This window comes from Arvicanthis niloticus, chromosome 11 (assembly GCF_011762505.2).
Source record: "Arvicanthis niloticus isolate mArvNil1 chromosome 11, mArvNil1.pat.X, whole genome shotgun sequence".
In the NCBI taxonomy this organism is placed as follows: domain Eukaryota; kingdom Metazoa; phylum Chordata; class Mammalia; order Rodentia; family Muridae; genus Arvicanthis; species Arvicanthis niloticus.
This window is the reverse complement of record NC_047668.1, coordinates 28,720,334-28,744,561: the sequence shown is the minus strand read 5'-3', so window position 1 is coordinate 28,744,561 and position 24,228 is coordinate 28,720,334. Positions and strand designations below refer to the sequence as shown.

Below are 24,228 nucleotides of genomic sequence, written 5' to 3'. Positions count from 1 at the left end.
ATTTAGTTAGGATATTTAAATATACATGATGAAAACATAGTACAATAAAAGACATTGAGATCAAAATAAAAGGAAACTCAATGAAATTAAATATGTAAAATTCTATTTAATATTTTAAAATTAAGGTTGTATCATTTCTCCATTTCTTTCTTTCCTTTAAACCCTTTTAATATCCCTTTTGCTATCCTTCAAATTCATGTTTTATCTTTCTTTAATTGCTATTGTGTGCATATATGTACATGTATATATGTACATGTATATACAGATATGTTCCTAAATACAACCTGCACAGTTCATATAATGTTACTTCTTTCCTGCTCATTTCATATAATGTTGTTTTATATTAGCTTTCAGGGAAATTTTTTTTATTGGATATTATATTTACATTTCAGATATTATCCCCTTACCCCATTCTCCCCCTACCCAGGAAACTCCTATCCCATCCGCCCTCCTCATGATTCTATGAGGATGTGCCCCCACTTACTTCCCACCCCCCATCCCCACCCTCGAATTCCCTCCCCCACTTGGTGTTCAGCCTTCATGGGACCGAGGATCTCCTCTCCGACCTATGCCCGACAAGGCCATCCTCCCCTACATGTACAGATGGAGTCATGGATCCCTCCCTATGTGCTCCCAGGCTTGTGGTTTAGACCCTGGGGAGTTCTGGTTGGTTGGTATTGCTGTTCTCCTCATGGGGCTGCAGACCCTTTCAGCTCCTTCAGTCTTCTCTCTAACTTCTCTATTGGAAAACCCTTGGTCAGATCAGTGGTTAACTGTGAGCATCTGCCTCTGAATGTGTCAGATTCTGGCAGACATCTAAGGAGAAAGCTATATCAGGCTCTTGTCAGCATACACTTCCTGACATCCACATCCGTGTCTACCTTTGGTGACTGCACATGGGATGGATACCCAGGTTGAATGGTCTCCAGATAGCCCCTCCTTCAGTTTCTGTCCCACACTTTGTCTCCATATTTGCTCCCTTGAGTATTTTGTTACAAATTCTAAGTAGGACCAAGGTATCCACACTTGGTCTTCCTTCTTCATGAGCTTCACGTGGTCTGTGAGTTGAATCTTGGTTATTTCAAGCTTTTGGGCTAATATCTGCTTATCAGTGAGTAGATACCATGTGTGTTCTTTTGTGATTGGGTTACCTCACTCAGGATGATATTTGCTAGTTCCATCCATTTACCTAAGAATTTCTTGAATTCATTATTTTTAATAGCTGAGTAATACTCCATTGTGTAAATGTACCACATTTTTTGTATCAATTCCTCTGTTGAAGGACATCTGGGTTCTTTCCAGCTTCTGGCTATTATAAATAAGGCTGCTATGAACATAGTGGAGCATGTGTTCTTATTATATGTTGGAGCATCTTCTGGGTATATGCCATTCTGACTGGTGTGAGGTGGTATCTCAGGGTTGTTTTGATTTGCATTTCCCTGATGACTAAGGATGTTGAGCATTTCTTAAGGTGCTTCTCGGCCATTCGAGTTTCCTCAGTTGAGAATTCTTTGTTTAGCTTTGTACCCCATTTTTAATACAGTTATTTGGTTGTCTGGAGTCTAATTTCTTGAGTTCTTTGTATATATTGGATAGTAGCCCTCTATCGGTTGTAGGCTGGGTAATGACCTTTTCCCAATCTGTTGGTTGCCATTTTGTCCTATTGGCAGTGTCCTTTGCCTTACAGAAGCTTTGCAATTTTATGAGGTCCCATTTGTCAGTTCTTGATCTTAGAGCATAAGCCATTGGTGTTCTTTTGAGGAACTGGGAAAATATTTTTTAAGGCAAAGTCTTTCACTTGCCAGGAGATTGCCAAGTTTGCTAGACTGGATATTTAGCCCTAGGCATCTGCCTGTCTCCACCTTCTTGGAGCTGAGACTAAAATCGCCTGTCATCCTGACATCCATATGATGTGGGTCCTGGCCCTGGAGTTTAGGTTCATAATTTGCATTTACCAAAGCTTTTACTAACTGAACTCCCCAGTACAAGTAAAATATTTTTGCCATTAACATTCTGTAAATAAAAGGTTGTAACTTTAACTTTGGTCAAATTTAAAATAGATATTATTATTCAAGAGATGGAGTCTTTCCAAGTGGAGAGGAACTGGAATGAGGAGGTGGAGGTGGAAGAGGAAGAGGTAGAGGAGGAGGAGGTAGAGGAGGAGGAGGAGGTAGAGGAGGAGGAAGTGGAGGAGGAGAGGTAGCTATAATAAGAATATAGTGTATGAGAAAATTTTTTTTTTAAAAATCCTCTACTATATATGGTTTCTAAAATTTTTATTTTGATATTTAGATTTTAATTAAATATAAGAGTATTTATAGACAAATATAATTTGTAAATATAATTTACAGTCCTTTGAGCTGACACAACTCACTGAGCTACATTTTACTAAAGGGCAGCAGTAATGTTAGAAACACGTTGTTTAAAAATCTGTATTATTGTTTGTCTGAGTCTGTACATGTGACACTCCACAACGTATAAAACTGATACTATGAAATTGGAGTATGAAAAAGTTTGTTCTTGTAAAACAAAATGTATTTAGTTTTTATACCTTAGTCATGCTCCAATATATTTTATCCTTTATTCATATGTGTGAGAGAAAATGAACTTCAACCCTCTTAGCTAAGACTACATGCACCTTTATAAGCCTTTTCCCCTTATTCTGATTTTCTCTCTTCTTTTTATATTTATCTTTTCATTTATTGAAATTACTCTTTATCTTTTATCTTTTAATACCAGAGATGCATGCTTATATATAGAAGAGAGGGAGCAGTTTAAAATAATTTATTTGGGTACTTTCAGAATACTTCAGCACTAAAAGTCTCTTGAATTAATCCATATTGACCTTTCACAGTCCCTTGCTTTATTTTTGCATATTATAAAGTCTTCATTAACATTTAAAGATAAAAATGAAGAGTTATTTATAGAAGTAATTCTGTTTCTGTCTCTTTGTCTCTGTCTCTCTGTCTCTCTCTCATGTTGAGAATCAAACCTATACCTCTGTATACTAGGCAATTTCATGATCATTTATTTATATCTCCATCTGTGAACAACAACAACAACAAAAACAACAACAATATTTTCTGTAATTTGAATAATTAGAGCATTGGGTAGCAAACGAGTTTTGGTGTCTAACTCTAATTTAAGATGTTAATTGTTTAATTAATAAAATGTTTCTTCTTAATCTTAAAAATGGGTTTGTTTGGTTCAATAGGAGAGTTAGATGAAATTTTAAAAGTAAAATCAATATCTTAAAGATACAAACCTTTATATGTAAGTGTGAGGCCTAATTTTATTAATTTCTCATTAGACTTAAAATAACAAATGATCCTTTTTAATGTGAGCACTCTGTGCTTATAATATTTTAAAGAACTAAAACTTCCAATAATCTCCACCAAAGATTTTTCTTCACCCCGTGACAATCTGGATGAAATTGTCAGTTTAAAATGATTACAAGTTAGAAAATACAAAGGCAAAAAATATCCTAATGCGTACTTAAGAGTAATAGGATTTTAAAATTTCTTTGTTACTAAATTGAACTTAATAAGTGCCTTGAAGGCAAATGCATCTTTTAAACTAATTATCTGTTCTGTGTATTCTATTTAATATTAAAAGGATACTGATTAAATAAAATCAATCACATTCTTCTGTAGTCACATCTCTCGTTGATTAAATAAAAATATACAGTTCCTGTATTAATTCTAATTAAAAATATATTACACTGAGAATTATGTACTCAAGACAATTTTTAAAACTAAAACATTTATTCATTTCATCCTCAATATTTAAAAACATGTACAGAAGAGTGGAAAAGCAGTAATATGATATCTGAATTTATATCCTGAGGAGGAGCAATAGCCTTTTTCTGCATGAGGCCTTAATGTAACTCAAGAAGATGCAACCTGCAGGCAGGTTAATTTAATAACAACACTTTACCTATCCATTCTGTTTGTAGGAAGCTCACAGATAGGACATCTTCATTATTTTCATTTCAGGAGGCAGGGTAGTATCTGGAAATATTCTCAGGGCTGGTACCATTATTAGATGGGCCTTCAGTTTTGCTTGATTCTTTTTCTTATCCTTAGTTACTATATTTCAATACTCAGAGAACTTCAACCTGTTCCCTTAACTTCTTTTGACTCCATGCCTCTCTGCCAAGCCTACCTGCTCTAAGTTCATGGCAGTGGCTAGCTAGTATTTCTCCTGATTGAAAGAAAAGGAATTTATGAATATTAGTATCCATAAACTACTAATTCAAGGCAAATAGTAACAAAGTGACAGAGATTTTGAATTCATTCTACAATATTTGGTATTGGTTGCTTTTATACCTAAACTATTGGTTCTTCCCAACTTAGTATATAACTTTAGCTTCTGACATCAGATCTTAGAAATTTTTCTCACAGTTTTATTACCCTGAAGTCTATGTGGGTTCTCATATTGAGATTCTTGTGAGGTTAACTGCATACCTATGTCTTAACCACCAGACATTAGTATTACATTAGCACAATGAGAAACTGTAGTATCTGCTTATCTCCACCTCATCTGATTATTCATGGTAACTAGTTGCTTAGGTGTCCTTCATTATGACACTCACCTCCAGCTCTCTCTGTTTTTCCTTTCCATCAGCCTACTAAGTTATATTTTTTCATTTTTGGAAATAGAACTCTAAGTCACCATGAAACAACATCATTATTTCTGTCCCATCTCTATACACCCAGGCATTTTGTCCAAATATTCATTGCTTTTACCAGAAAGAAGAATACATATTTTATTTTAATTTCATTAAGGAAATATTCTAATACATTTAAAAATATATATGGAAAAATAGACATTTTCATTATCTCTCAACTATATAATGCTTATCAAATACATTAGAGTAAAGCCTAGAAAATATCAAACTTATATGCAATAACTGCTATTATTTTGTCATGTATTTATAACTGTTTCTTCATATGCAATGCCATACAGATTCATATAAATACATTTGCACAATGCATTTATATTTATAACAACCACATACTATTTACAATGCACATCTATTTATATGTAACCTATATTAGTTATTGACCTGTACTTTTTCAGTAAATTACATATATTGTTATACAAAATTCCTAAATGTTTCAGCAAACACCTTTTACTATTAAGCATGATATTACACATAATAAATTACTATTCTGACTTCTAAGAAAATTAGCAGCAACTCCATATTATCACTTGCTATCCTGTTCCTCATTTAAGTATCTGTGATTATCTGAAACATACCTTTTAATGCTTTCATATGCTTATTTATCTCTTGGGGAAACAAATTTTTAGTTTAGACATGTACATTGTATTCAGTGATTGTATTGCACCGTTCATAGATCCTCCATCTAATTATTGAGCATTACAGTTAGTTGCTTCCTCATAGGAGACAAAGGAGAATGTGTTTTCCTAAGTTGGAAACCTTGTAAGATTCTTACAGTCCATGATGTTTGAGGAAAGTCTCTCTTTGCTTGCTCAAGAGTCTCAGAGTTAGTTCCCTAGTTCATGACATAAGACTGAATAAAGATCAATAGGAGAGAGATGAATATAGTGGTGACAGACTATTTTGAACAGGATTTGATAGAAATGAGTACAATTTGTCCATCTTTCATTGGCTTACTTGTTATTCACTGAGTAGATTAGAAATTAGAATTATTATTAAAATCAAGAAGTTTTCAGTGAAAACTCTGCCCAGACTCTTGTCATTCTATAATAATACCAATTACTTCTATTGATTTCTGCTGTCAGTGAGTTACTTTACCAAAGTTCCTTTTGTACAATTTAATAAATCTTTGAATTCAAGCCTGTACAGCAGTATTTGATACTCATGTTAGGAAGGGTCTTCTAAAATGAGTTGTGGTTCAGGAAACCTTAAGTTTTTCTAGAACTCTTCTAGATACATTTAAAGCTGTATCAGATAACTATTTCTTTCCACTATAATACTCAGCTTTTAGAGTATCTTACCTATCATAGACATAGGTATACATTTATTAATTATTTATCTCTTTGTCTATCTTTCTGTCTATCTATCTATCTATCTATCTATCTATCTATCTATCTATCTATCATCATTTCCCTCTTCCTTTTTAAAGGTTAAGACAGCAAAACAGAATTTTCTGTGAGTTGTTTCTAATACCCACCATGGTAGTCTAGTGTTACCTGGATCTTCCTACACCTGTCTTAGATATGAGATATAAGATGAAATTTAACTGTACACAAATAAATAAGAAATCCAAGTTTCTGTCCTTCAACAGAGGAATGGATAGAGAAAATGTGGTACATTTACACAATGAAGAATTGCTCAGCTATTAAAAACAATGAATTCATGAAATTTTTGGGCAAATGAATGGAACTAGAAAATATCATCCTGAGTGAGGTAACCCAGTCACAAAAGAACACACATGGTATCTACTCACTGATAAGCGGATATTAGCACAAAAGCTTGCAATACCCAAGATACAACTCACAGACCACATGAAGCTCATGAAGAAAGAAGAGCAAAGTGTGGGTACTTCAGTCCTTCTTTGAAGTAGTAACAAAATACACAAGGGAGCAAATATGGAGACAAAGTGTGGGACAGAAACTGAAGGAGAGACTTTCTGGAGACTGCCCCACCTTGGTATCCATTTCATGTGCAGTCACCAAAGGCAGACACTTTTGTGGATGCCAGAAAGTGCATGCTTACAGGAGACTGATATAGCTATCTCCTTAGAGGTCTGCCAGAGCCTCAAGTATACAGAGGCAGATGTTCACAACTAACCATTGACCTGATCAATGAGTTCCCAATGGAGGCTTAGAGTTAGAGAGAAGACTGAAGGAGCTGAAGGGGTTTGCAGGCCACATGGGGAGAGCAACAATACCAATGAACCAGAGCTCCCAGAGTCTAAATCACCAGCCTAGGAACACATAGGGAGGGACCCATGGCTCCAGCTGTGTATGTAAGGAAGGATGGCCTTGGTGGGTATAGGTGGGAGAGAAGAATCTTGGTCCAGTGAATGCTGGATGCCCCAGAGTGGGGGAACTTGAAGGCAGGGAGATGGGAGTGGGTGGGTAGGGACACACTCTCATAAAAGCAGGAGAGGGGAGATGGGATAGGGGGTGTCTGTGGGGGAGATGGGGAAAGGGGATAACATCTGAAATGTAAATAAATAAAATATCCAATAAAAAAAGAAATCCAAGTTTCAAACACAACTTTCCATCCACAGTAAAATATTTTATCCAGATGATCATCTTTAAAAATTGGTATTTTATATATTAAGTTACAGAAATGTCAGGATTGCATGCTTTTTAGATTTATTTTTTTCCTCTGTACACATGGGCACATGACACCCACCCACCCACCCACTCTCCCCCCACCCCCAACACTCCTCAAGTGACTTACAAAGTCCTATCAGTGGTAGATAATGGAAGATAAACTGTCTTGAATGCTAACGTTTTTCTATCTAGTCTTGTCCTTTAAAACTACTCTCATATTTGATGTGTTAGTGTGTTGAGTATACTCCATGGGGCATGAGAGGGTCCTCCACCCTCTCAGAAAAGAAGGGAATGTGGGGAGAAAAGGAAGGATTGTGGGAGGTGGTGACCAAGAAGGGAGGCAGCATTCAGGGTGCAAAGTGAATAAATAATAAATAAAAATCTCTACTCTCAAATAAAACAACCCTACATATTTAATTTTATATAAAATGTGTAGATTTACTAATAGTAATGGGGTACTATTATCTTACTTATTTTCAGATTATGGACATATAACTGTGGGCTTTTCCAACCAGGCCCACACAAGAGATTCTCAATCCTCCTGCCTCTGAAAGGCACAGTCTATAAGAAGAGATGAGAGCATGTGGGAAAATGGAATACTGGGATGAATCAGGGGAAAAGAGCAAAGTTGGGGGATTGATGTGTGAATAACAATGCCAGCCATGAAAGAGTTCTTTTACAAACAAAGGCATCTTTGGTGGTTTCTTGTCTCATAACATTGTATTGGAACTTCTTTTTCTTCCTCCTCCTCTTCCTCCTCCTCCTCTTCTTCCTCTTCCTCCTCTTCTTCCTCTTCCTCTTCTTCCTCATCTTCCTCCTCCTCTGCTTCCTCCTCCTCCTTTTCTTCTTCTTGCCCCTTCTTCTTGATTATTTTATTTCTATTTTCATAACCTACAGGTCCTTTGTGTATATATTATATATTCTGGTTTTATATTTTTAATGAAATTCCTTAGTGTGGAAATGAGTGGGTCTGTGTCTATATCTGTTCCTTATGCTTTTTCATGGGCTGTTTTCCTTCTGTTCATTTGCTATGTCCAATTCTGATGTGTTATTTTTGGTTTGTTTCATTTTATCATTATTTCCCAGAAACCTGTCAGCTCCTAAGGGGAGAAAGAAAGAAGATGTATCTGGATAGGAGTGGTATTAGGGAGAAACTGGGAAGAGTTGAGGAGTGAAAATTTTAATAAAGATATATTATACCAAAAAATATACTTCAAAAAAGATTCTTAATGATTAAGCTAATGACTACATAGAGATGAATAAAACTATCATCGTAAAACACAAGTATAACATGCAAAGGAAATGGAAATTTGTGTTCTTGACGGGGTGGTGGCCAGTATAACATGCAAAGGAAATGGAAATTTGTGTTCTTGACGGGGTGGTGGCCAGTGTAGGCTGCTTAGCTGAAGTCATGCTTTGGTAAGTTACTTCACAATCTTGCATTTTATGCTTTGAGCATCACTTGTTTGAAAAAAAGATGCCCTTTTACTTAATCCAGGGAAACAAAAAGTATATGAAAAGTCAATAGTCAATGTATTTCAAAGATACATTGTGCTATGATAACAGGCATTGGGGGTGTTTTATTCTCAGCTTTGTTTTTTCTGCTCTTTCATAAACTTCTCTTTTTCAGCAGACTATGCCCACTGCAGGAGCTTCAGTTCCTGAGGTATGTATGAAAAATGTTATAACTGTTAAAACTGAGAGTCATGATCATCTTACATTGATATAAGAGACAGTTTAATGATTCTAAATCATACATGACATTAGCATTTAAAATAAATACTAATTTTATTGCCAACTTTATTTTGATATTGAATATAAAATTCTTTGTATTTTTAATGATGGAATAGTTCTGAAGACTTTTTCATTTATATTTGTGTCAAAAATTAAGAATATCAGAAATTATGCTTTACAAAATGTGTAGAGAAAACTCAATAGTTTGTAGAGTATGGCTGCTATGCATTCTATTCAGTATGAAATTCTCAGTAACAATGGTAAAAACATGGCAAAAATTTAAATCACTTCAACTTTTTAAGACTATCAGCATGTAGTATTTGATAATAATCTGCTGAGAAACTTTTGCTCACTAGAGTGAAATAATTATTATGTAGTGTATGGCATCATATCCAACTTCATCAGAATAGTATATAATCAATTAAATGCCTTTTGTTTGCAAATAAGTTTAATTATTGACACAGCATTTAGATAATTTTAATGAAAACTTTTTCATAATTTTAACTTTTTCATAATTCACATTACATCCAAATTGCAGCCAGCAGCTACCTCTCACTCCTCTCCTCCAGATCTCACTCCTTGCAGATTCCTCCCTCTATCACTCCCTCCCCTGCTCTGAGAAGAAGTGGAAGGCCCACCCTTAGGTACCACCCCACCCTGGGACATCTAGTCCCAGCAAGAATAAACATCTCCTTTCTTACTGAGTCCCAACAAGGAAATATGGGTAGGGAAAGGAGATCCAACAGCCAGCAACAGAGTCAGTCACAGTCCCCATTCCAATTGTGAGGGGACCTACATGAAGGCCAAGCTGTACATCTGTAACACTTGTTGGTCGGTTGAGCTAGATTTAGCCCCTGCATGCCCCTTGGTTGGTGGTTCAGTTTCTATAAGGCCCATGGATCCAAGTTAGTTGATTCTGTAGGTCTTCTCGTGGTGTCCTTGACCCCTCTAGCTCATTCAATTCTTTTCCCCACTCTTCCACAAGACTCCTCAAGGTCTGCCTGATGTTTGACTGAGTCTCTTTATCTGTTTCCATACACTACTGAATGAAGCCTTTCAGGAGACAGTTATGCTAGCTGTCTGTCTGCAAACATAGCAAAATATCATTAATAGTGTCAGGGGTTGGCTCTCTTTCATGAGGTGGGTTTCAAGCTGAGCCAGTCATTGGTTTCCACTCTGCTCCATCATCATTCCTGCATATTTTGTAGGCAGAACAATTTTTGGTTTAAAAGTTTTGTGAGTTGTTGATGTTCCCTTCCTTCCACTGGAAGTCCTGCCTTGCTATAGGAGGTGGCCACATCAGTCTCTATATCTCCCACTAGTAACAGTCTCAGCTAGAGCCACCTCCATAGACTCTCCATATCATCCCCCATTCTAGGAATTCATCTCTTCACAGAGATGCTCCCTACCTATATCTGCTTTTACCCCCATCTCTCTCCCATCCCCCTTTCCTCCATACATTATCACTATCCCCATATCTCTTTTTAGTTCCCAATTTTCTGAGAAAACACCAAATTGTACATCCAGAGTAGTTGTACAAGTTTGCATGCTCACAGAAATGAAGGAGTGTTTCCCTTGCCCCACATCACTAGTGTTTTTCATCTTAGCCATTCTGATAGGTGTATGATGGGATCTTGTTTTGATTTGCATCAAATTTATTTTTTTCCTGATAAGTAAGGACATTGAACATTTCTTTAAGGGCTTCTTGGCCATTCCAAAGATATCTTTGTTGAGAATTCTCTGTTTAGCTCTTTACTTCATTTTTTTTTAATTAGGTTATTTTGTTTGTTTATGTTTAATTCCTTGAGTTCTTTATATATTCTGCATACTACTTCTGTTAGATGCAGGGTTGGTGAAAATCTTTTTCCATTCTGTAGGCTTCTGTTTTGTCCTATTGATGGTGTCTTTAGCCTTGCAAAAAGTTTTGAGTTTCATGAAATCTCATTTATTATTTATTATTCATAGTTACTGAGCTATTAGTGTACTAATAATAAAGTTATCTCCTATACCAATAATTTCAATTTTTTCACTTTTTTCTTCTATTAGATTTAGAGTCTTATTTTATCTTGATGTCTTTGACACACTTGGACATAAGTTTCACGCATGGTAGATATGAGTCTACTTTTATTCTTCCTGCAGACATTCCATTGAACCAGGACCATTTGTTGAAGATACTTTCATTTTTCTATTTAATGGTTTTGGTTTCTTTGTCACATATCAAGTGTTCATATGTGTGTGAGTTTATTTCTGGGTCTTTGATTGTATTCCACTGATCAACCTGTCTGTTTCTATACTAATACCACAAAGATTTTAATCTCTATTACTTTGGTGTACAGCTTGATGTCAGGGATGGTGATACCTTCAGAAGTTCTTTTATTGTGCAGGACTGTTTTTAGCTAATCTGGGCTTTTGTTGTTGTTGTTTTTTCATATGAAGTATAGAATTTCTCTTTCAAGGTCTGTAAGAATTGTGTTGTAATTTTAATGAGAATTGCATTGAATCTGTAGATGGTCATTTTTACTATGTTAATTCTACTGATTCATGAGCTTGGGAGATGTTTACATCTTCTGATATCTTCCTCAATTTCTTTTTTCAAAGATTGATGTTTCTGTCATATAAGTCTTTTATTTGCTTGGTTAGAGATCCAGAAAGAGATTTAATAATATTTGTGGCTATTATAAAAGTTGTTGTTTCCTATAATTTCTTTCACATATACTGTTTGTGTAAAGGAGCGCTACTGATTTTTTAAAGTTGATTTTTATATCCAGCCACTTTGCTGAAGATATTTATCAGTTGTAGGAGTTCTCTGATAAAAATTTTGGTATCACTTATGGAGTTACTATAATACCATCTGTGAATGGTGATACTTTGACTTCGCCCTTTCAATATTTGTTTATCTCCTCTAGTTCTTCTAACTAGAATTTTAAATACTATGTTGAATAGATTAGTAGAGAGTGGGTAGCCTTGTCTTGTCCCTGAGATTGATTTAAATTTCTCCCAATTGATTTAATGTTGGTTTTCTGTACATTGCTTTTATTATGTTTAAATATGCACCTTGTATCCTTGATCTCTCCAAGACTCCTATTATGAATTGGTTTTGGATTTTGTAAAAGAATTTTTCAGTATATAGTGGGATGACTTTGTAATTTTTTTCTTTCAGTTTGTTTCCACAGTGGATTAGGTTGATAGCTTTTCATATTTTGAACCACCCCTGCATTCCTGGGAAAAAGGCTACTTGTTCATGGTGGATGATTTTTTTTATGTGTTCTTGGTTCAGTTTGTGAGTATTTTACTGAGTATTTTTGCTTCAGTATTCATAAAAGAAATTGGGCTGAAGTTCTCTTTCTTTGTTGAGACTTGCTGTGATTAGGTATTGGCATAACTGTAGCCTCATAGAATGAGCTTGACAGTGTTCTTTCTGTTTCTGTCTGGTGGCATAGTTTGAGGAGTATTGGTATTAGCTAGTTTTTGAAAGTCTGGTAGAAATCTGTGTTAAAACCATCTGGGCCTAGGATTTTTTGTTTTTGCTTTGTTTTTTGTTTGTTTGTTTATTTGTTTTGGTTTTGATTGGGAGACATTTAATGACTGCTTCTATCTCACAACAGCAATTATTCCGAGTTAGGAGGACATAGTAAGCAATGAAAGTAAGAAAGGCCTTCTTCACATCACATTGCACTGCAGTGTACAGCCTAACAACAGACAGGTGTTGAGTTTAGTGAAAACATGTCATAATGCTTCACCCAGTCGTTCAAGTTCCTGCTATTATTGAACTGCTATTTTTACCAGTGGCAGTGAATCCATTTTCTATGTTTATCCTGGCATAAATCTTTCCACATTTAAGGTGAACTAAATTGTGATTTTCAATGGGAAATAACCTGCAGAATAAAAAGCAACAAGGCATGAGTGTGCCTTTAAACCCATACATATGTCTTTGTCCAGAGTCACTTTTATTTAAATAAGTGTTTATTTAAATTGAGAAATGGGGGCTGGGGAGACATTTAGGTGTTTAACATAATTTGCTCATCTTGCATAGAGCTCAGGTTTCATTCCCTATGCCAACAACTGTCTGTGCCAGTAGTTCCAGGACATCTTAACACTCTGACACCCTTCTCTGAGCTACACAGGTATACAAGTGATACATGTCATATATGAAGGCAAATCACTCATACTCATAAAATTAAATAAATAAATCTAAGAGTAAGTTCTTAAATCAAGAAATGGATATCATTATTCTCTATGTCATTCCTTTTATTTGTGCATAAATTTAATTAAGAATTCTGCTCATCAACTAAGTTTCAATATACCTTCTAGCATTCCCAATAGATTTAGAGGATTTGATTATTTTGGAGGTAAACTTGGCTAGTAAAATATTTAAATTACAGAGTAGGTCTCTCCCAACAGCTGGTACAGCTGTGTAACTGTTACTATATTTTTGTCTAGAAATTATTAAATTTCAAAGTATCGAAAAGATGCTTTAAATATGATAACCAAGAAGATGACATGATGGGTTAATTTCTCAGCATGAAATGAGGGATTTCTGTGGCCTTACTCCAGTCTCGGAAAGGGTGGTAATCCCCATGCATACCACTGGTGTAGCATCTGAGAAGGCAAGTTCTGGGATTCAAGGGATGGCTGCAGTTAATGGCAGAGCACTTTTTCTTGTGGTTTTGTATGAAGCCAAGTGCTCTGTGGTTGTGGGTTTCTCATGCTGAGACTGCACAGAAAGGAGAAACTCCTGCGCTGGTGGTAATCATCACTCGCTGCTTGTAGTTGTCAAGTGATCGATAGCAGTAGGCTTAGGTATTGTCATGAACATCTCTTTTGAGAAAGCAGTATTCACCAATGTACAAACACTCTGCCTCTTAGAATCAGCATGATACAGAAAAGGCTTGTCTGTAGAGCAAGTATTTAAAGGGAGGGTTTTTTTTTTTTCATTTATTCTGTCTTTCTGTTTTCTGTGAATGGTGCCTGGCTTTTCTGCCTTGTTTATTATGATGCTTATTCTCCTGGAATTCAAATACAATACATTCCCCTCTTAAGATCTGTTGCGTGACTCCTGAAGCCTGAGAATCAAAAAAACATTGAATTTTGTGTTTAAAATGTCTGCATAGCAAACACAAGTGGTTGATATTTGAAAACGCTCAAATATCAATAACTACATTTTTTATTTTGTGGTTATATGTTCTATATACACGTGGTCTTTTAGAGGAGTTCTTTTCAATGTTTGAGTAATTTCTCTTGACTAAAGGAATAATTTTCTCATTCATTTTTACCTAGGATAATTTATCTGGCAGAAAGGAATTTGTCTTAAATTGTGGTTTAGAGCTCAAAACGCTGAAAAATGAAACTGCAGGTTAAAAGGCAAACCCAGCTCACTATTGTTCTCAAAATATTTTTCTGTGTGAATTTGAGGGGAAGAAAATTGGAAGCTCTTCCTGAAACAAAATAATTTTAACGTTTGTAATTTTTTTTTCCTAATATCACAATGGCAAGATTAATGCACTGTTAAACTGGCAAATGAAGCTCTTGGACAGTTTTTTTAAGAATGTATATGTTTCCCATCCTTTGTCCTCAAAGGACAGAAAGTAAGGGTTTTCTAAGTGGATATCAGAAACTGTATCTAAATACTCTCTTTGTTAACTTATGTTGTGTATATATGGAACCATAAATATCTCAGAGAACTTCTAGACATGTCAGAAACAGATATAAAACAAATGAGTATTATTGTAAGTAAACTCTGGGGGCAAGGGGAATAGATCATTAGTTTCTTCTGCCTTTTTAACGTAGACTCTTGATTATTTCTCCAAATTCAGCCAACTAACATATCTTTCCAAAGTAAGAAATACCCTTGTTTTTTGATATATGTATTTTAAGTGAATATTTAGCATTTCATTATTAGGCAAATTATACACAGAGATACACAATAAACAATATGTACCTTTAATTGTAGTGCAGGCTGTGAGAGGCTAGGCAAATGTTCTAATTTGGTGTCATATCCCTTCCCTCTCTACTGAATGTTTTAGAAATTTATCTATAGATCTTTTTGGGTTTTTTTTTGTTTTTTGGTTTTTTTTTTGTCATTCAAGATTTTGAAAATGAAATCACAACAACTGAAAATTCAATTTTGACTTTTAAAGATTTTTCAACGTTTCATAATTTTCTCCTCTGTAGCAGTTATTTAGTGTCCTCCACAGACTGTTCAGAGAGTGATCCCTTTATTTGCTGCTCTTGATGATATCTGGAGAGTCTTACCACAATGGGAAATTATAATAATAATGAAATAGATGCTTCTGTAGCTCAATATAGACCAATATTTCTTCTCATAAATTTTCAGTGTGGTACAAGTAAATAATTTGTTGTAAAATCGAAGTTATAAAGATCATGAGTTTTATTTGCTTCTTATCTTGGCATTTTTTAAATTTTAATGCTACATAACAATTAATGAAATATACAGTAGAATCATTGCTTTAAACTACTTTTACACACATATTTTTGACCCCATGCCTTATATAAATGCATCAAATAAACCTGAAGTAAGGGATTTCATTTCTATCTTCCATAGAAGATAAAACTGGGTCTTTGAACTGACCCAGTTGAGCACTTTCAAATACAAACGCTTGCCTCAGTGATTTAAAAACGTATTGTGAAGTCATTATTTTTTTCATCAACATGAATTTGAAACTACAAATCTCTTTCTAATAGTGAGGATAATGAGCTCATGAAGAGTTTTTCTTTTATTCATTTTACATTATTTGTACTTTGTATTAATTGTGTACATATTCCAATCAGGTACAATACTAAAGAATTTATTGGGTTGTTTTTTTTTTTTTTTTTTTTTTTTTTTTTTTTTTTTTTTTTTTTTTTTTTTTTTTTTTTTGTACTAAGTCTCAACAACTCTTTGAAGTAGGTGAACACATCAATGCTTTGCATAGGAGTTCCAGACTATGTAATGCCTTAACAGCAGAGATGGGCTTCTTCCCATGGTTTCTAATTTCATGTCTCATCCTGTGATAGAATCTTCTTATGCATTGTACTGATAAACTATCTGTTGTATGTAAAAACCTTGTTTTGTGCAACAAGAATTTTTCTCTTAAAGCTACGTAAGAATACATTTCTACACTGCATCAGTTAAAAAAACAGATTAGCAACTCTCCAGAACAAATATGACGTGTATATGAGTAAGTAATAAGAAGTAACGGAACACTAAAATGCTAAAGTACCCATGGGCAGACATTCCTAATCAATTAGCAGATTGTTTCTTAGTAAGCATAGATATTCCCCAAGACACCTCAAGGCAATATTTTATGAACTTTAGAAACGTTAGTGTTTAAACCATAATTGTTAGGCAAATATTATGCAGTGATTATCAAGGTGTGTGCTCCATTGCTAGGACAACATTCTCTTCTATATGAGCCTTTGTTTAATATTCTCAGGAGTATAAAATTGCTATTAAAATAAAGAATAAGGAGCTAATGGGATGTGTCAGTCTGTATAATATTGAATATGGAAAAACAAAGATAAAAGAATGTTGGTCCCATTGACCATGTTTATTATAATCTAGAACGGGTATTATTATTGTTTGAACTATTAATGGCAAAATCAAGGAATTGTTAAGAAATGCTAAGTATTTTAAATACATAGAGGGAGAGATTGAAAAGGCATATGTATATAGAAGCTAAGTTTTAGGATTGAAATTGTGTAATTAAACATTTTCATAAAATTGAAATGAAAAACTTTGTGATAAAATGAAGTTATCCTGAAAGCAATTGTATGTTTTCAAGATGATAAGGCCAAATAGGATCCCAAATAGGATAAAATTATAAGCAAAGGAGACTGAGAGCACACTTAGTGAAATATAAAGACAGCCGCAAGGAGGTTCAGTATCCTTGAAGCAGAATGAGGCCAACTATGGTTTAGATAGAGAAGACCATTTAGTGTATCAGTGAGAAGCTTATTGGTGATTTGAATAGAAGGTGACTAGTAGTGATAATTCTTGATTGATTTGAAAAGGTTAATGAGATAGAAAGAAGAGGAAAGAGGAGAGCATATATATATATATATATATATATATATATATATATATATTCAATTCACACACGTGTGTGTGTGTGTGTGTGTGTGTGTGTGTGTGTGTGTACTTAGCTTTTCACCTATTTATTTTATTATAGGAACAAAAGAATCCAAGGAGCAGAAACTAGATTTCTCAATACATAAGATCTCTAATATACATAGTAGCTTCAAATTTCATTTTAGTTAGAAATCATTTTCAATGCTGAATGCATTTATAAATACAACTTTTAGTACTAATTGAAATCTTTCAATTGTAATCTTTCTGTTTTATTGCTTATATAAACAATAAATTTTAATAGTTCTTATAGACTTCGGATATCGGGTACTTCTTAATCTCTAAATTTTGATTTCATCCATAATATTTCTTTAATTGATACACTATTTTGGTAGTGTTGCCATGAAATTTATTGATTGGGTTAAAATCAAAAGTTTTTGTATTTTTTTAGAACATATTCCTGATAGCTAATTGAGCCTAAGTTTATAATCTTAAAGGTATTTTAAAAGACTGCCTCTAAGAACCATTTCTGCCTCTTACATTAAACTCAATTTATAAAATATATTTTATATATTTTTTCTTGTTACAGGAAAGACAGTCAACAGCTAAAAAGGAAAAGTGCAGCTCCCAGCAGCCAAATAAAGCGACAGACAAGAACAAAATGCAAAGAGCTAACTCAGTTACTATGGATGGGCAAGGTTTGCAGGTAATGGTTTCAAATGTCCAAATTATAGTAGCATTCATATTTGTTACTTTCATACTCTGAGAAGGGCATATGTTCAGTTATCAACACATTCTTTCATCATTTATATTATTTCAGTAGACTTCTTCAGAAAGATCATTATTAATTTATCAAAATGTCAGTCTTATACTTGATTGACAGAATGACATTCTAGATAGATTAATGATTTATAATGTTTTCTCCATTTAAAATAAAATTGGCAAAAGAACTGATGTGAATCTGAAAGATAAAACTAATATTTAACTTTATTATTTACACGTGTGCTATTTACATCTATTATCTGCCTCTATCCAGTTATAACCACATATACAAACACACATGTATACATGCATATGTTCACTCATACACATGCACACACTTTGTACGGGTCTAATTTTGAGGAGTTAATTTAATTTGAAACATATACCTTTAGGAAAAAAATGCTTTCTGTGTGGATAATTTTTTTTAAATAAAATGGCAAAATGAGGTATTCAGTATAATGTATCAATATTTTTATATTTTAAATTGAACTCAAATAAGTTACATAATTATAGTTTAGACAAAGAGAAGTGGCTGAAATTTTTTATAAACCTATGAATTATCACTTAGACTTCACATAAAACACATCCTTTCCACCTACATTATAAAATGTTTCATATAATATATTTATCTAATATGCTGATGTGATAAAAATGAGTATTTGTTAAAGTAAACATTATTTTGATGTTTAGAAATGTTGATTACTTCATTTTTTAATGTTTTCAATTGTATGGTTCTTTGAACTGTATTTTCTTTTTAATGCATTTAAAGTTTCAGGCTTTGCATCAACTGCTTATCACATGAATGATTGTGGAATACAGTTGCATACAACACTTGGGATTTGAATAAATATTAATCTTAATAATAATTAATGATTTTATCTTTAATGATTATTAAATTATTTGTGATACTATGTATCACATACTTCATATTCCATAATCAGTAGCACAGTTAAGAGTAAACAGAATATGTCTAAGAATTGCTTAATTAGAATTTTAAAAACTTCACTGAAACTTAAATAATAATTGCTTACCAATTGATAATGAGGTAATTTTTGTAATCTAATAAAATATACTACAAATAGAAAATACTTCATGCGTAATTAAACTTAAATGCAAAAAGAAATTTCAAACAAATGGTATCATATTTATATGTATGTATAAAATTCAATCCTGAAAGAATATGTCTCAGTGTCATTTTTAGGAATCGTATACATGTATTTAATAATTTGAAATCTGACTACAATTTTGAAAGTAAAAATTTTATTGTGTTATCTCATCCATTTTTCAAGCATAATCAACACTGAAATTTAATATAAAACTATAAAAATTATATGGTTTACATTGTTAGTAATTCTGGGTTACTGCCTAAAAGCACAATTTGTAAATTTAAGAACATTTAACATGTGCTATGTGCATATTCCTTACCATGAAAAAGGAAGCTTGGAAAATTTGCAAGTGTTTCAGAAAACACAAATATTCTGACACTATTTTATATATACTTGGCATAGTTTGTGTTTGTGTGATAATTCTTTCAACATGAACTCAGTGTTATTATAGTTATTATTACTATATTTAAAACTATTGTTTTGATGGTCAGAATTTAGAAAATACCCTGCATACCTGACATTAATCAGGGTAAAGCAACAGTCTGACTAAGGAATGCCGTGGCTTAGACTATGTGTTTTACTTCTACAATATCTTATACCTTAGTAAACAAATCCCAATATATATGTAAGGTTAGAATTTGTAAATACTGCATTCACTCATGCATCATTTTGCTGTTTGAAGGTCTGAGACAAAAATGTCTTATTCACTAGAAAAATGATATCTATGCCCATTATCTCGCAAGATTTAAATAGTCAAATTTGATGTTTCCCAGTGTAAAGCCAGAACTAAATGGTGCATACTGAGAGTCATAAAGATTTTATAGTTATGTAGTAATACGTTTTATTTTAATATTTATTTGAGAAGAAGCTGAACTATTTATCCTTCTATGGATAAGGATAGGCATGTTAAATTACACATGATTAGTAATAATATCTCTTCATAACAGTGCTGGTATATGAAATTATCAGCTGAAAGTATATGAAATTTAGTTGGAAAATAAAGATATAAATTCAGACAAAACAGTGTTAAATAAATAGAGGTGTAATTGTGAAGAATTTGGGGTTTAATTGTGTATTATTCTGTACTTAATTGTGTTTCATCTAGAATGTGGGACCTCACATAGTTTTGATCAGAATGAAAAACAGGAAAAAAATCCCTTAACAATTATTTGATTCCAAATAGAAAATATTTTATAGTTGTTTATCACTTTTGAAATAGTAAAATCATTGTTTCTTGAATTCATGTAAAAATATATGCCAGAAAATTAATTATCTGTGAGCTTTCTAAAATGTATGTCCTGGAAAACCATTGAGTTGCCGCCCAGTTTGCATATAACTCATTGACAGGAGAGGTCTACACTGCTATAAGAAGATTAATCATAGTTAGGCACATTCATCTTCTTCCTTTCCAACTAACCAGTATAATGATCAGGATTATTATTTCTAATTAGAGGAAGTAATAGATCATGCATAACCCTAGGATGAATCTCATTAATTAACCCAAGTCCTAGGGGACTTCAAATAGCAGTGGTTTGGCACTCTGTCTTTGTCATTGCTCACACCATAGGTTTACACTTTCAACATAATATCAAATATAATGAAAATGTCAGCTTTTAACATATGAGAACTCTAATGATAATCAGAATTATCCTATGTGTGAACAAATAAGAAAAAAACAGTAATTAGTTAAACTATTATGAGATATTTACCTTGATTCTAAATATTTTGTAAAATTTCTTAGTAAAAACATTCAGATAATGAAAAATACAGTTTGTGTTTAAATATATGAAAAGAGGACCTTAATTCTTAATATTTTAAATCAAACTGGTGAGTTCCTTTACACAATTAATTTATCCTGATGTCTTTTTGACTTTATATTTTGTAATCACGAATGAATTAAAGATAAACACGTGCATTATGACAACTGTTAAGTATGTATGCAAGTCAGTTCATTCCTTTTCTTTTTAAATATATTTTTATTGGATATTTTCTTTATATTTCAGATGTTACCCCCAGTTCATTTCTTTAGTCAGTGTATATAATGCTCTAAGCTCATTGACATATTTTTAATCAGTTCTTTATAGTCATTCTCACCCCTGTCTATATGCTGAGTTATTGGTTTACAATTTTAAGAGATACAACCTTTCAGCCAGGTGGTGTTGGCACATGTCTTTAATCCCTGCACTTGGGATGCAGAGACAGACAGATTTCTGAGTTTGAGGCCAGCCTGGTCTATAAAGTGATTTTCAGGAGAATTGGGGATACACAGAAAAAATCTGCCTCAACACAAAACAAAACAAGAACTACAAATTTTCAACTGAGTTTACCTCTATACAAATATTGTGTTAGATGCTAAATAGTACACAGTACACAGAGCTGAGTAAGACAAATATCAGGGCCAAAATTTGGAGTCACCTGTAATTAAGGAAGATAGGCTAGAAGGACATATATGGATAACTAATTCAAATTGAGATCATTAGATATTTGGGTTTATGAGAAATAAACCACAGTAATGACTATCAAGATAATCCCTCAGAAACTTTAAGAACAAGAACCTTATGCCTACAGTGGAAAATAAACACAAAATTAAAGAGTACTGTAGAGAAGTTACATGTAATAGATATTTTCAAGTCTTGGAAAGCTTTCATGAGCACTTTGACTTTTGATATGAGTGTAATAAACAAATACTGTGGGAAAAGTTACAGAAAAATTGTGCCACTCAGTGTATTTTAAAAGGCTCTCTCTTGTTAAAATTAGTTTATTAGAGAATTGGTTAAACATTGCATAACTACCATAAGTAACTAATGGTTATAGCATCAAAGGCTAGCCTTAGAGTTTTGCAGCTAGAGCAGTGTTTTGAGAATAGAATTCAACTGGAAAATGATGAAGATATGGATAGTTTAGATGAAATTGTTCGGTCTGAAATGGCAGAGTTTACATCAATGGAGACGCTGAAAGCTTTTGGTGATTATAGTTTGAGAAAAAATTCAATGCCAAAGAATATAGCACAAGTAGTCAGACCAACATGTAAATCTATAATTCATGAGAAAGAGTGAATATGAATTTGAGGTAAAAACACATCCTAATGGTGCTCGGAATGATCAAATAAGGTGAGATTACTGAAGGTATGAGCTTATGTAGGGAGGTGTTGAACTGGACCCACCACCAGTTTAACTCCAGAGTCACACTCTAAACTTACTCCACTAGACTTACAATGATGAAGTCTATGCAGCATGGGGGAGAACACAGTATTAACAGTCTCTTTTATTAATAATTTTTCATTACTTTGAGAAAATGTAAGGAGCCTCAGAGACATTTCAAGCACAGAGGTTGGGTAATGGGAGACTGAAAGAATATCCCAAGATGGTTTTAATCTCTATTACATACTATGTCTCTATTCTACAGTGCTTTCATATGCCATATGAATATGTACCTTCAAGTGGGCACTATTTTAGGGTGAAATGATTATTTATTGATGGTGATTTCTTTTGCTTCTTTATTTCAATCAAATGTACAAAATGTTTTAGCATAGTAGTGCATGTGTTTTTTGATATCACACTTTTTCATTTCAAAATATTTTAATCATAATTTTTAACTATAACTGGACTTAAGACTCAATGAACTTGAGGGAAATTATTACTGGTACTGAAAAACTAGCCAATTATACATTGATAGACCTCAACACCCAACTTACTAAACCAGCATAATTTCTAGTAATAATGTTAGCACTGTCATATACACACAGATGTGTGTAGTCCTTACAACTCATCGAGGTGAAACAAATTTCTTTTGCAATAGGCCGTGCAGAAAAATACCTCCAGTAAAAAACTGGAGACATGATCCTAGACCTGATAATGGATATATTTACAAAGCACTCCCATACCTCAAGTTCAGAGAGCATTGCTGAAAAAGTAGAAGATTTGAAAAGGAAGATGATCAGGGGTTTGCTATAAGATTCCATTGCTTCCTAATGTCAAAAGCAACATGGCAGCATAAATATGAGCTGAACAAGACAACAATAGGGATGCCAAAGTGGATAGCAGAAAGCTTACAAAACCTCAACCCTACACAAAAAACTTCAGGGCGCTAACGAGTACAGACAGTGAAAGACATAGTCTTCCTTAGGGAAGAGCACACCAATTGCCTATCCAATACAAATTGTCAGCCCTGAAAATATACATGAAACATTCAACAGACTGAGTAGGTTATATTTAGGAATAAATATGTATACACATATACTACCATGCTTGTAATAGCATTAATAAAAAAGACTCTATGAATTTGAAAGAAGGGTACATGGCAGGGCTTAAAGGAACAAAGGGGAAGAAGGAAATTATGTAATTATAATTCAAAAAAGTTCTGGGTAGAGGTTATATTTAGAAGTAAGAAGTTAAATGTAATTATAACATTGATGTATGTTTGTGATGTATGTATGATATGATGAAGAAAGGGAAGAAAGAAGGCAAGGAAGTTATATAATATTTCAGATGTACATTAACTTCTAAGTTTGATGACTGGATAGAATCAAGAGAAAATACCTTCTGGTTAGGCAATACTAAAGTAAAGTAATAAAGGACAAATTTTGCAGTGAGATTTAAGATGGTTTGGTATGAAGGCTCTTTCTTATCATCTTTGAAATATTTGAGTGAATATGAAATTAATTTTTAGCATAAAAATACTTAAAATTTCTAAAAATGTAATTGTGAGATATTTCCATAAAACTTTATTCATATATGTCATCCACACCAAGTTGTAGAAACTAAGCAAAGTGTTTATGTTCACTTCATCTGTATATATGATTTACATTACAATACAAATCCATTGCTTTGGACTGAGTTCTGTGAGAAGAGGCACTTAATTTCAAGACACTGATTTTTAGAAATCAGGATGAAGAATTTGAATGAATTAAGTAGTTGAGGCAACATATCTAACTATACTTTATGATATATTTCTTTATTTGAGACAATTTAAGTTATGAAGCAGAAGAATGATATTAAGTATAATCTTAATTGACAGTGGCATAATATAAGATAAAATAGCATTTTTTGTCACAGTTTTGCCACGGATTTTTTAATTGCTTTCTTTGAAGGAGTATGTGAATTAGTATGTTTGACAAACAATGAAGTATTTACTCTGCCTGATTCCATATGTATCCTGTTCGGAAACCTTATGGGTCTTATTTTTCATCCACACCCACCATATTTAGGTTATACAACATGTAAGAGAATGAAAAGCAAGGCAGTAGCAGCCAAGATCACCGTTAGTGTTTTTGTCTTACTTAAGCAG

General features: G+C 33.3%; 1 protein-coding gene across 5 annotated transcripts in view; it reads left to right on the top strand.

Annotated features, from left to right (window-relative positions):
- Positions 1–24,228, top strand: part of Dgkb (diacylglycerol kinase beta) — a 625,059-nt gene that overhangs the window by 225,302 nt on the left and 375,529 nt on the right. For 3 of the 5 annotated variants that reach the window (XM_076941963.1, XM_034514239.2, XM_076941962.1), the window contains 2 exons: positions 8,909–8,941; positions 17,664–17,780. In XM_076941963.1, coding sequence (XP_076798078.1) covers positions 8,909–8,941; positions 17,664–17,780 — 150 coding nt within the window. Of the gene's footprint in view, positions 1–8,905; positions 8,942–17,663; positions 17,781–24,228 lie in introns of all 5 variants that reach the window. The other 2 variants (XM_076941961.1, XM_034514238.2) reach the window with 1 other exon arrangement.